The sequence below is a fragment of the Peromyscus californicus genome, unplaced genomic scaffold, assembly GCF_007827085.1.
Source record: "Peromyscus californicus insignis strain IS unplaced genomic scaffold, ASM782708v3 Scaffold_4__1_contigs__length_199733344, whole genome shotgun sequence".
NCBI lineage: Eukaryota > Metazoa > Chordata > Mammalia > Rodentia > Cricetidae > Peromyscus > Peromyscus californicus.
The window spans coordinates 153517110-153530993 of record NW_026294562.1 but is presented as its reverse complement, the minus strand read 5'-3'; the positions used below and the strand labels follow the sequence as shown (position 1 = coordinate 153530993).

General features: G+C 39.3%; 1 protein-coding gene across 1 annotated transcript; it reads right to left on the bottom strand.

Annotated features, from left to right (window-relative positions):
- Window positions 1–10491: 10491 nt before the first annotated feature.
- LOC128095308 (mas-related G-protein coupled receptor member X2-like) lies at window positions 10492–11385 on the bottom strand. Its single transcript, XM_052714166.1, has one exon. The coding sequence runs from the start codon at window positions 11383–11385 to the stop codon at window positions 10492–10494; it is 894 nt and encodes a 297-aa protein (XP_052570126.1).
- Window positions 11386–13884: the final 2499 nt, after the last annotated feature.

Sequence of the window (13884 nt, the reverse complement as noted above, 5' to 3'; positions counted from 1 at the left end):
GGGCACCCACATATGTAAAAGAAACATTACTAAAGCTTAAATCACATATAAAATCCCACACATTAATAGTGGGAGACCTCAACACCCCACTTTCACCACTGGACAGATCTCCCAAATTGAAACTTAACAGAGAAATAAAGGACTTAACTGATGTCATGACTCAAATGGACTTAATCGATATCTACAGAACATTCCATCCTAACAAAAAAGAATATACCTTCTTCTCAGCACCCCATGGAACCTTCTCTAAAATTGACCACATACTTGGCCACAAAACAAATCTAAACAGATACAAAACAATTGGAATAACCTCCTGTGTTCTATCAGACCACCATGGTCTAAAGTTGGATTTCAACAACAACAAAAACTACAGAAAACCTGCAATCTCATGGAAACTGAATAATACCCAACTGAATCACCAATGGGTTAAGGAAGAAATAAAGAAAGAAATTAAAGACTTCCTAGAGATCAATGAAAATGAAGACACCACATATCCAAATTTATGGGACACTATGAAAGCAGTACTAAGAGGGAAATTCATAGCACTAAATGCCCACATAAATAAGTTGGAGAAATCTCACACTAGAGACTTAACAGCATACCTGAAAGCTCTAGAACTAGAAGAAGCACAGTCTCCCAGGAAAAATAGACGCCAGGAAATTATCAAAGTGAGAGCTGAAATCAATAAAATAGAAACAAAGAGAACAATACAAAAAATTAATGAAACAAAGAGTTGGTTCTTTGAGAAAATCAACAAGATAGACAAGCCCTTATCCAAACTAACCAAAAGACAGAGAGAGAGCATCCAAATCAACAAAATCAGAAATGAAAAGGGGGACATAACAACAGACATTGAGGAAATCCAGAGAATCATCAGGTCATACTTCAAAAACCTCTATTCGACAAAACTGGAAAACCTAAAAGAAATGGATAACTTTCTGGATAGGTACCACATACCTAAGTTAAATCAAGACCAGATAAACTATTTAAATAGTCCAATAACCCCTAATGAAATAGAAACAGTCATTAAAAGTCTCCCAACCAAAAAAAGCCCAGGACCAGATGGTTTCAGCGCAGAATTCTACCAGATCTTCAAAGAAGAGTTAATACCAATACTCTCTAAATTGTTCCACACAATAGAAACAGAAGGAACATTACCAAACTCCTTCTACGAGGCTACAATTACCCTAATTCCTAAACCAAACAAGGATACAACAAAGAAAGAGAACTACAGACCGATCTCCCTCATGAACATTGATGCAAAAATACTCAATAAAATACTGGCAAACAGACTCCAAGAACACATCAAAACAATTATCCACCATGATCAAGTAGGATTTATTCCAGGGATGCAAGGGTGGTTCAACATACGAAAGTCCGTCAATATAATACACCATATAAACAAACTCAAAGAAAAAAACCATATGATCATCTCACTGGATGCAGAAAAGGCATTTGACAAAATCCAACACCCCTTCATGATAAAGGTATTAGAGCGATCAGGAATACAGGGAACATACCTAAACATAATAAAGACAATTTACAGCAAGCCAACAGCCAACATCAAATTAAATGGAGAGAAACTCAAAGCAATTCCACTAAAATCAGGAACGAGGCAAGGCTGTCCACTCTCCCCATACTTATTCAATATAGTACTTGAAGTTCTAGCCAGAGCAATAAGACAACATAAGGAGATTAAGGGGATACAAATTGGAAAGGAAGAAGTCAAGCTTTCCCTATTTGCAGATGACATGATAGTATACTTGAGCGACTCCAAAGATTCCACCAAGGAACTGATACAGCTTATAAACACCTTCAGCAACATAGCAGGATACAAGATCAACTCAAAAAAATCAGTAGCTCTCCTATATACAATGGACAAAGAAGTGGAGAAGGAAATCAGAGATACATCTCCCTTTACTATAGCCACAAATGGCATAAAATACCTTGGGGTAACACTAACCAAGCAAGTGAAGGACCTATTTGACAAGAACTTTAAGTCCCTGAAAAAAGAAATTGAAGAAGATGTCAGAAAGTGGAAAGATCTCCCATGCTCATGGATAGGCAGGACTAACATAGTAAAAATGGCAATCTTACCAAAAGCAATCTACAGATTCAATGCAATCCCCATCAAAATACCAACACAATTCTTCACAGACCTGGAAAGAATAATACTCAAATTCATATGGAAAAACAAAAAACCCAGGATAGCCAAAGGAATCCTGTACAATAACACAACTTCTGGAGGCATCACGATCCCTGACTTCAAGCTCTACTATAGAGCTACAGTAATAAAAACAGCTTGGTACTGGCATAGAAACCGACATGTGGACCAATGGAATCGAATTGAAGACCCTGACATTAATCCGCACACCTATGAACATATAATTTTTGACAAAGAAGCCAAAAGTGCACAATGGAAAAAAGAAAGCATCTTCAACAAATGGTGCTGGCAAAACTGGATATCAACATGTAGAAGGCTGCAAATAGATCCATATCTATCACCGTGCACAAAACTTAAGTCCAAGTGGATCAAGGACCTCAACATAAATCCAGCTACTCTGAACCTGCTAGAAGAGAAAGTAGGAAGTAGTCTTGAACGCATTGGCATTGGAGACTACTTCCTAAATAGAACACCAGTAGCACAGACTCTGAGAGAAACAATCAATCAATGGGACCTTTTGAAACTGAGAAGCTTTTGTAGAGCAAAGGATACGGTCAACAAGGCAAAGCGACAGCCTACAGAATGGGAAAAGATCTTCACCAACCCCACATCTGACAGAGGACTGATATCCAGAATATATAAGGAACTCAAGAAATTAGACATCAAAATGCCCAACAGTCCAATTAAGAAATGGGCTATAGAACTAAACAGAGAATTCTCAACAGAGGAAACTCAAATGGCCGAAAGACATTTAAGGAATTGCTCAACATCCCTAATCATCAGGGAAATGCAAATCAAAACAACTCTGAGATACCACCTTACGCCTGTCAGAATGGCTAAGATCAAAAACACTGAAGACACCTTATGCTGGAGAGGATGTGGAGCTAGGGGAACTCTCCTCCACTGCTGGTGGGAATGCAAGCTTGTACAACCACTTTGGAAATCAATATGGCGCTTTCTTAGAAAATTGGGAATCAATCTCCCCCAAGATCCAGCTATACCACTCTTGGGCATATACCCAAGAAATGCTCAACCACACCATAAGAGCACTTGTTCAGCTATGTTCATATCAGCATTGTTTGTAATAGCCAGAACATGGAAACAACCCAGATGCCCTTCAACTGAAGAATGGATAAACAAAATGTGGTACATATACACAATGGAATACTACTCAGCAGAAAAAAACAATGGCATCATGAGGTTTGCAGACAAATGGATGGATCTAGAAAAAATCATCCTGAGTGAGGTAACCCAGACTCAGAAAGACAAACATGGTATGTACTCACTCATAGCAGGATACTAGACATGAAACAAGGATGAATTGTCTGCTACTCACATCACCAGGGAGGCTACCCGGAAAACAGGACCCCAAGAGAGACACAGGGATCGCCCAATGACAGAGAAATGGAATGAGATCTACATGAACAGCCTGGACATGAGTGGGGGTAATGAAAGGCGAGGGTCGAGGGAAAGAGAGCTTGGGGGAGCGGGAGATCCCAGCTGGATCAACAACAGAGAGGATGAACAAGGAATAGGAGACCATGGTAAATGAAGACCACATGAGAACAGGAAGAAGCAAAGTGCTAGAGAGGCCCACAGAAATCCACAAAGATACCCACACAACAGACTGCTGGCAATGGTCGAGAGACAGCCCGAACTGACCTACTCTGGTGATGGGATGGCCAAACACCCTAATTGTTGTGCTAGAAACCTCATCCAACTACTGAGGGATCTGGATGCAGAGATCCATGACTAGGCCCTGGGTGGATCTCTGGGAGTCCAATTAACGAGAATGAGGAGGGTTTATATGAGCGAGAATTGTTGAGACCAAGGTTGGATAAAGCACAGGGACAAATAGCCAAATGAATGGAAACACATGAACTATGAACCAATGGCTGAGGGGTCCACACTGGATCAGGCCCTCCGAATGGGTGAGACAGTTGATTGGCTTGATCTGTTTGGGAGGCATCCAGGCAGTGGGACCAGATCTTGTGCTCATTGCATGAGTTGGCTGTTTGAAACCTGGGGCCTATGCAGGATTGTTTGGCTCGGCCTGGGAGGAGGGGACTAGACCTACCTGGACTGAGTCTACCAGGTTGACCTCAGTCTGTGGGGAAGGCTTTGCCCTGGAGGAGATGGGAATGTGGGGGGGGGGCGTTGGGGGGAAGGTGAGGGGTACAGGAAGGGGGAGAACAAGGGAACCCGTGACCGATATGTAGAACTGAATTGTATTGCAAAATAAATTAAAATAAATTTAAAAAAAAAAAAAAAAAAAAAAAAAAAAAAAAAAAAAAAGAAATAACACTTAGTTATTTGTAGTAGTACATGGCAAGAAATTAATCAATCTCAGGACTGAAATCAATAAAATATGAAATAAAACAATAAAGGGATCAGTGAAATGAAGAGTTGGTTCTTCAAGAAATTCAGTAAGATTGTAAACCCTTAGCCAAACTAACTAAAAGGCAAAGAGAGAAGATCCAAATTAACAAAACTAGACACAAAAGTGGGGGTATCACAACAGATATGAGGAAATCCAGAGAATAATTATGACATATTTTTAAAATATATACTCCACCAAATTAGAAAACCTAAAAGAAATTGGTAGATTTTTTTTTAATATACCCCTACCATAGTTAAATCAGGATCAGATAAGCAATTTAAACAGATCTGTAGCCCCTAAAGCAATAGCAGCAGTAATTAAAAGTTTCCCAAACAAAAAATATTTCACAACCAAATGGATACAATATAGAACTCTACAAGATTTTCAAAGAAGAATTAATAGCAATATTCTCCATATTATCCCCAAAGTAGAAACAGAAGGAACATTGTCTAATTCTTTTTATGAGGCCACAGTTTCCTGCTTTCCAAACAACACTAAGACCCAACAAAGACAATTACAGACCAATTTCCCATATGAACACAGATTCAAAAATATTCACTAAATTTCTTGTAAACTGAATCCAAGAAAACATCAAAAAGATCATCTACCATGATCAAGTAGGCTTCATCCCAGAGATTCAGGGCTTATTATATGAAATGAAATTATATTCTATATTAAATGAAATTATATTCATGGCTTATTATATGAAAAATCAATAAATGTCATCCATCATAAAAAAGATGAAAGAAAAAACACACAATCATCTCATTAGCAGGAGAAAAGGCTTTTTAACAAAATCCAGTAACCTTCATTGTATCTCTTGGAGAGACTAGATATACAAGGGACATACCTTTAAATAATACAGGCAATTTACAGCAAGCACACAGTCAACATCCACTAGAACACAGAGAAACTCCTAACATTTCCACTAAAATCTCATAATGCTTTGTCTAGAAACATTTTTTTCTGTTTTCCTTATAAGTCTTTTCTTATGTATTATGGCTTCTGATTTTACATTTTTATTGGAATTCCTGTGTGTGTCAATGTGTGTATCTCTGCACACAACTGTAGGCATTCTTGAGCTTTTTCTTTGGCTCTTTCTGTTTGTTTGTTTTGTCCTACTATGGTTTGTTTGTTTATTTGTTTTTGCTGTTTATTTGTTTTTCTGTTAAGAGAGAGAAAAGATACAGACTTGGATAGATGAGGTGGAAATAATTTGGAACAAGCTGGGGTAGGGACCCATGATCAAAATATATTGTATGAAAAATCTACCTTTAATAAAAGAAAAGTAGGTTAAAAAGACTGGATTGTATAAAACAAATCTATTAAAAAGCAACAAAAAATAAAAACAAAGACAGGATCAGAAAACCAGGCATGATCTATTTAACTGTGGCTGGAGGAAATGGGCAATTCATTGCTAGCTGGAGGTGAAGAACAGCCACAGCTTCACAAGAGAGAAGAGGCAGATGTCAGGACTGGAGGAGGGCAGAAGAAAAAGAGACTATATCGTGAGCACATTGGTCCACTGTCTCTGAATTAAGGGGCCCATTCATCCATGAGACATCATGTAATCATCTGGTTTTACTGAAATGTGGAGCCTTTTCCTACCAGAGGACAGCGCATGGCTTCTATGATGACTAAGAACACCAGACAAGACAGCCTCCTCTTTAAGGCTTTCCCCAGGCTGGAGGCTAGAAGTTCGTTTTAGATTCAAGCAATGGTCTCCTCCTTCCAGGCAGCTCAGAGCTGATGTTGTGAAGCAAGTTCCATCTAACTGAAGCAAGTTCCTTCTAACTGAAGCAGTCCCTCCTAGTGGAAGGAAGGAGGCTCTGGGGCTCTCTCACCAGCTAAGGCTGCCTGGAGAAGACTCAGAATGAACATGTCCTACTGCCTTTAGTTCAACAGGGAGCTCCAAGACTGCAGCTTTTGTGAGTTGTCATCCTTGCTCCTGTAAGGAACCCTTCATCTACACTCCACAAGTAATTCATCACTCATAATCCTATAAGACAGTCCAGTAAACTAATTGGTTCACTAAACTGAACTTTGGTAGAATTCTTACTTTGCTCTTCATGGGTTTCCTGGGTAAGTAGATCTTTATTCACATCTCCTCTGAAAAGTCACACAGCTGCTTGGTGTCCAAACATGTCCATCAGAATCAAAGAAGAGTTTGACAGCAGGGTGCAATGGCCTTGCTATGAACAAAACTGAATGCATCTGACATTCTGAAAAGCACATGAACATCTAGGTTCAAGAGCAGAATATTAGGTTTGAGCAGGAAAAACATTCTACAGGTTTACATGCTTTAAATGCTTCCTCTCCAGGTGCTGGAGCTACTTGGGGAGACTGCAGGAACTTTAGAAGCCAGAATGTACTAAAGAAGTAAGTCACTGGGAGGAATGACTTGTCCTTCCTGTCACAGTCTGCATCCTGTCTTCCAGAGTGAGACCTTCATCTTCTGCTCTGTGATCTCATTTCCATTGTATTCTGCTCAGAATCCTTGTAACATAAAATAAGTAAACTTTTCTTCTCCAGTTATTCTGTAAAATATTTGATCATAGTGAAGCAAAAACTAATCAAGCACATTTACTCCTCAGCATATGCTGAAGCATCTTTGTTCTACAATAATTTGTGATTATTGTAGTGAATAATCTTTCTAGGGTAACATTTGTAGGAGACACAGAGGTTCTTGTGCTCACAGATAAGCACCAGCAAAAAAGGACTATTAAACACATATGTTTTTCTTTTTAAAGGGAGAAAACAGTAATGTGTTATCTACCAGAAGGCAAGGAGAGGATGTGGTTAGTAGCCTGGTGACTTTTGTGCTTTCTATAAGACAAAGACCACACAGGATCCTCCACTACACCCTTAGCATGAGCTTGGTTTTTCATCAGTCAATCTATAGAACCCATCTGTATGGAAGATGTCGCATGTTCTGTCAAAAGACTTTCTATGTAGTCATGTCTTAAGCTTTATTGTGAAGATTGGATTGAATAATCACCAGAAAACTTTTTTCTCAAAGTGTTCCATGCTTAAATATGCTTAAAATAAACTACCCAGTGTCAGATTCTCACAGTGTGTACCAACATGTGCTACTGAATCATGTTAAACTAAATTTCCTACATGCCTCCCCTGGTTTGACAATCTGCTGGACATGGTGTTTGAAGAGCCCCCACCCAAAGTCTCTAACCATTGGATTTGCTTTACTGTTATTTTTTTGAAGATTTTTGCAAGTGTTTTCTTCAAAGATATTGGTCTGTAGTTCTTCATGGAACTCATGTCTGTTCCTCACTAATTGTTAGGTGAAACTCAACAGCGATCTGTGTGATTCTGAGGTTTTCTTGGACTGACTTTTAATTTTGGATTTGGGATCATTTTTGTGGGGGGGATCATTGTTTGTTTTAATATTTCATTTTATATATAAATCTGTGTGTGTCTGTATAATTGCGTGGGAGGGTGATATTTCTGGCTCTCATGGAAGCCAGAAGCGTGATATTCTTTTGGAACAGAAGTTTTGGGTAGCTGTGAGCTACATGGTATGGATGCTGGAACCTACTCTAGTCCTCCACAAGAGGAGTGTGTGCTTTTAACTTTTGAGTCACATCTTCAGCTTCATCACTAATTTGTGTCTTCATGAATGTATCATAGTGAGTGGTGATGTATACATCTGCAGGTCTGTCCATTTCTACTAGGCTACCAATCTTTTATCATCTATATGCTCATAAGAATCTCTAGCATTGTTCTCCCTCTCTGTTATTGATCCAGGTGGGATCTCCCACTCCCCTAAGCTCTCTTTCCCTCAACCCTTGCCCTTCATTACCCCCCACACATCCAGTTTGCTCATGTACATCTCATCCATTTCTCTGTCATTGGGCAATCCCTGTGTCTTTCTTAGGGTCCTCTTTTCTAGGTAGCCTCCCTGGAGTTGTGAGTCTAGTCATCCTTTGTTTTACATCTAGTATCCACCTATGAGTGAGTACATACCATGTTTGTCTTTCTGAGTCTGGGTTAACTCACTCAGGGTGATTTTTTTTCTAGATCCATCCATTTGCCTGCAAACCTCATGATGTCACTGTTTTTCTCTGCTGAGTAGTACTCCAAGGAAAAAGAGACCACAATAAATGAAGACCCCATGGGAATAGGAAGAAGGAAAGTGCTAGAGAGGTCCCCAGAAATAAACAAAGATACCTCCACAATAGACTACTGGCAATGGTCAAGAGAAAGCCCCAACTGACCTACTCCAGTGATCGGACGGCCAAACACCCTGTCGTTCTAGAACTCTCATCCAATGACTGATGGAAGCAGATACAGAGATCCATGGCCAGGCCCCAGGTGGAGTTCTGGGAGTCCAATCGGTGAGAAAGAGGATGGATTGTATGAGCGAGAGATGTTGAGACCATGATTGGAAAAAGCACAGGGACAAATAGCCAAACTAGTGGAAACACATGAACTATGAACCAATAGCTGAGGAGCCCCCTTCTGGATCAGGCCCTCTGGATAAGTGAGACAGTTGATTAGCTTGAACTGTTTGGGAAGCCCCCAGGTGGTAGGAGCGGGACCTGTCCTTAGTGCATGAGCTGGCTGTTTGGAGCCTGGGTCCTATACAGGGACACTTTGCTCAGCCTGGGTAAAGGGAGGAGGGGACTGGACCTGCCTGGACTGAATCTACCAGGCTGAGCTGATTCCCCAGGGGAGTCCTTGCCCTGGAGGAGATGGGAATGGGGTGTGGGGTGGGGAAAGGTAGGGGGCAGGAAGAGGAAGGAGAGGGGAATCCGTGACTGATATGTAAAATTAAATTAAATTATAAAATAAAATTTTTTTTAAAAAATCTCTAATATTCTTTTGCATTTCATTGGTATCAGCCCTGAAGACTTTTCACCAATGATAGTATGTATTTGAGTCCTATACCACTTTTTCTGTTAGTCTAAGTAAAAGCTTTTCAATTCAGTTTCCCTTTTTAATCTGGAGTCAGGCAAGCTACCACATCACTAATTGTTTTTTTTAATTTGTTTTGTTTATCGTTTTGTTTGAATCTTTACTTCACTCATGTCTTCTGTGATCTTCAGTACTTATTCTCTTCTACTAATATTGATTTTGGTTTTTCTATCTTGTTTTTTTGGACATCCTTGAGATGTCCAGATAATTTTTCATTATTTGCTTATTTGAAAAATGCATTAAGTCCAACTTGAAAAGTCCTCATAGTCTTTCACAGTCCCAACACAGTTTAAAAGTCCAAAATCTCTTCTGAAACTTCAGTTGTACATGGATGTTAATGGACCTCATTACAAAACCTGACCACACTCATCCTACGCTAAAAGTGGAAGACACAGTGAACTTGAAGGTAAGGACTTCATTGAGTGAATAAAGATTTAACACAGACTTCTCTTGAGAATGCATATTTGTTTAATTAGAAATTTATATAAGAAAAACATTTCTCCATAAATTCTCTAAAATCTACAAAAAATAATAGGGACTTGGATTATAATATTTTACAATAATATAGTATTATATTATAAACATAATCAGTATTTAACACTTCAAACATTGAGAAAAGGGTTGGTTTAAAAAAGGAAAATTTGCAAAATATAAGATAGATTTAACTACTGTCAAGTTCAGTGACCAAAAATATGCAACTCTTTACTTCATTTCCTTGACCCTTCTGCAGATGGAGGGATTTGTCAGTAGTGGTCAACAGCTCTCCAGGACCCCAGAAGGCTCCAAGGAGTCCCATCAAAAGGAGATGATGAAGCCCTGAGCAAGACAGCTCCAGAAATACTGCAGTCTGTATTTGTATAACAAGTCCAGTATCAATCAACTTCCACAAGATTGACTACTTCCCCAAATGATTTAACTTCAGATCACCACTAAACAAGGTTATAAAAATGCCATGAAGTGATAAGGACAAAGTTGTTTCTCAATGCTACTCCTGAATGATCAGAGCAGCTTGTAGTCACTGCAAGACTGTTTTCATTTCCCTAGATCTTCCTGAAGAATCCCCCTCTCCACTTTCTTCCTCCACAGGAGTGTCCTGCATGGCTCTCTGCAGAAGTAGCTTGATAGTGTTTCTCCGGAACCTACGATGCCTGATAGAGCCAACAAGGAAGTAAATGATGGGATTGGCACAGCTGTTAAAACAGGACAGACATATTGTCACTGGATAAAAATTACAAAGCATTACAGATTGAAAATTGTCAATCCATGATAAGAGGAACCAGAAGATCCCATAGGGCAAACCAAAGAGCAGGAAGACCAGCACTGTGCACACAATGGTCACATACAGCCTAGTCACAGGAATCCTCTGTGAGCCACAGAAGATAGTAACCATTAAGGCCAGACTGGACCCCAAGAGAACCACAAATAAAACAATTAACCATGTAGCAGTGATGAAATCAAATGTCATACACCAACCAGGGCCAAGACTATCAAATAACAAGCCACATTCTTTCCCTTCCAGGAGGTTTAACAGCAGGGACAAAAACCAAAGCAGGGTACATATGACAGCTGATGTGTGCCTTGGGCGATGGCAGCGATACCAGATGGGCCACATGACAGACAGGCACCTTTCAATGCTAATGACACTGAGCATGCTCAGGCCACAAAGATAAGCAGAGTTTGACACAACAAAAGAAAAGAGAGGCAAGTCAATGGTCTTGGAGTTGAAGAAATACAAAATAATATGAATACAATATACAATTTGAAAGCAGAGGAAGAAGAAGTCAGCCCCAGCCAGGTTGAGGATATAGACAGAGAAGGCATTCCTGTGCATGTGGAATCCCAGAAACCACAGCACTATGGCATTTCCAACCAGCCCAACCAGGGCAATGATGAGGGAAAGGAAAAGCATGGTACAGGACAAGATTTCACAAAATGAAAGTCCAGTGTAGTTGCTTCCATTCACTGCTGTGACGTTAGTGCCCCAGTCTGGGGTGTTTGAATTCACACTTAGGAGATCTTCAATGCTGTAACTAGAAAGAAAAAGAAGATATGAGCACCTGCTTATAATCTTTGATGGTCAGGATATCTTGCTCTGTGTGAATGACTGACCTGGCTCATAAAGAGAAGGAAACAGAATTGTAGAGACTGAGTAATTTATCAAAACCAATAAATATGGAGCCTTAATTTAAATCCAGTTTGTATTTCTTTCAGCTACCTACAAACCAGGTACTATATGGATATGAGAGTAATTTGTGGCCCTAATACAGAAACTCAGTGTCTTGGGCTGTGTCAGAAAGAAATAGAACTCTGAACCCAATTTTTTTTCTGTTGTTAGGCTGGTTCTCTGCTGCAGAAACTTGGAAGCCAGAAGCCTGACCAACAGCTGCTCTTAGTCCTGGCAGGGGAAGGCTATCAACTTGGAAAAAATTAACACCTGAATGAGAGTCACAAAGGGAATGACAAATCTTACCAAGACCAGTATGACAAGAACCATAACTGCAGACTGAAGTCAGTCTTCATTTCAGATTTGAAACTAGAAAGCAGGAAAGCCTTTGAGGACATTAGAAACTTTTCTGTTGTCTGTTGCTTTATCATAAGTGTCCATCTCTTTGTAGGAGCACACTGAGTAGGTGAGAATTTTCACTAAACAATTGAATACATGAATCGTAAACCCAACAGTAGATGGACATATTTTAGAGCAAGTTTAGTACCAAAAAAATGCATAGAAAATGAAGAAAATATCATTGCTGATGAGTCTGTGAGTGGGACTCAGTCTCTAGTGTACTTGGAAGAATGGCATATGGTGCAGAGATGGCTAACAATGGCCTTTGTCATTTTCCAATCTGGGAATGTCCAATTATTAGCTGTAATGAGGAGAACCTAGAACAGCAGTTCTCAAATTGTGGGTTGTGACACTTTGGGGTAAAATTGTAACAACAAAAAGATATCCTGCATATTGGATATTTATATTACATTTCATAAGAGTAGCAAATTTACAATTATGAAGTAGCAACAAAAATAATTTTATGATTGGGGGGTCACTATAACCTGAGGAACTGTATTAAAGAGAAGGAGCATTAGGAAGGATGAGAACCTCTGACCTTGAAGAATTAGGCATAGGATTCTGAGATGAACTGAATTTATAGCACTCTTCAGGAGGTAAAAATTTAATATGGGGAAACAGAGAGAGAAGAAAAGAAGTGGAAACTGTACTAAGTAGATGGTATTGTAACACAGAATCATCTGCAGGGCTTGAAAACAGAAAAAATCGCTAGGAGGGGGATAGAAACTCCCCTACCAGCCATGTTAGCTTACTTGTGGAATATCAACACTCTAGTGGCTAAGGCAGCAAGAATTCCATGAATTCAAAAACAGTATGAGCTACATAGTGAGTCAAAAAAGTCTGAGCTGTGAGAAAAAGCATGCGAGAAAAATATAATGTGAGACTCAATTTGGAGACCTAACCTACAAATCCTATGTTCAAAGGATAGGAATGAGACCCAGACTAAAGCACGTAAAAGAAATTCCATGAACTAGAACATGGGTTTTCCTTGATCTAAAGTAGGATATGGTTATTCAAACCGAGGAGGTGTTCCAAATGGACATGACAAGAAATGAGCCCATACACAGCAAGCTATAGTGATGAATGTCAAGGGCAGATGGTACATGAAGAATGCTGGTGTAAAAGACTGAAGGGTCATGTGGCACTTTACTTGCAAAATGAAACCTGTGAAAAACAGTAGATGTCTGAAGCTGAGAGACCATGGTCTCCACGTCCTGAGAGCAAATGACTGCCAATCAAGCTGCACAGCCTTCCTGGAATGAAACATCTAGCACTTTTCTCTTGTTTGTTGTTACACTATAAACAAAACCAAAAGTAATGAATCTGGAAAAGGGTCTAGTACAGATGAAGGAAGATATTGAAAAGGATGAAATGGATGTAAGAGCAGGGAGGGGAGGGGAATCAGAGTACATTGAATACAGAAATCAAATTATCAAATAACAAAATTAATAAATGAATAAAATTAGTTTGTATATCTAGGGAAGCACAACTACACCTACATCCACAGTAACACCAAGCTCATGGTTCAGATGACTATTACTGTTGATACGCTCCATGTGGTCTTCTAAGATTTGAGTTGTGTTTAACATTTTCTGTAATATTCCCTAAATATGTACATTACTGATAAATTATACTTAACTCTGCTCTTCTCAGTTGCTCATTTTTTAGATCATCATTTTTCTACTGAGAGAAATACAAAGGGATGGAAACTTTCCATTGCAGGAAACACAGATGACTAAGTTTATGACAGAACTGTACTTTTAGAGACAAAACCTGTACCTGTACAAATCCATGTCAAGGAAAGCAGCGGAATTCTCACAATAACAGAACATTTGCATAGTTGAG

Bases quoted from the DNA above. Each gene is read 5' to 3' on its own strand.
- LOC128095308 (XM_052714166.1), bottom strand. From the start codon at position 11,385: ATGCTTTTCCTTTCCCTCATCATTGCCCTGGTTGGGCTGGTTGGAAAT.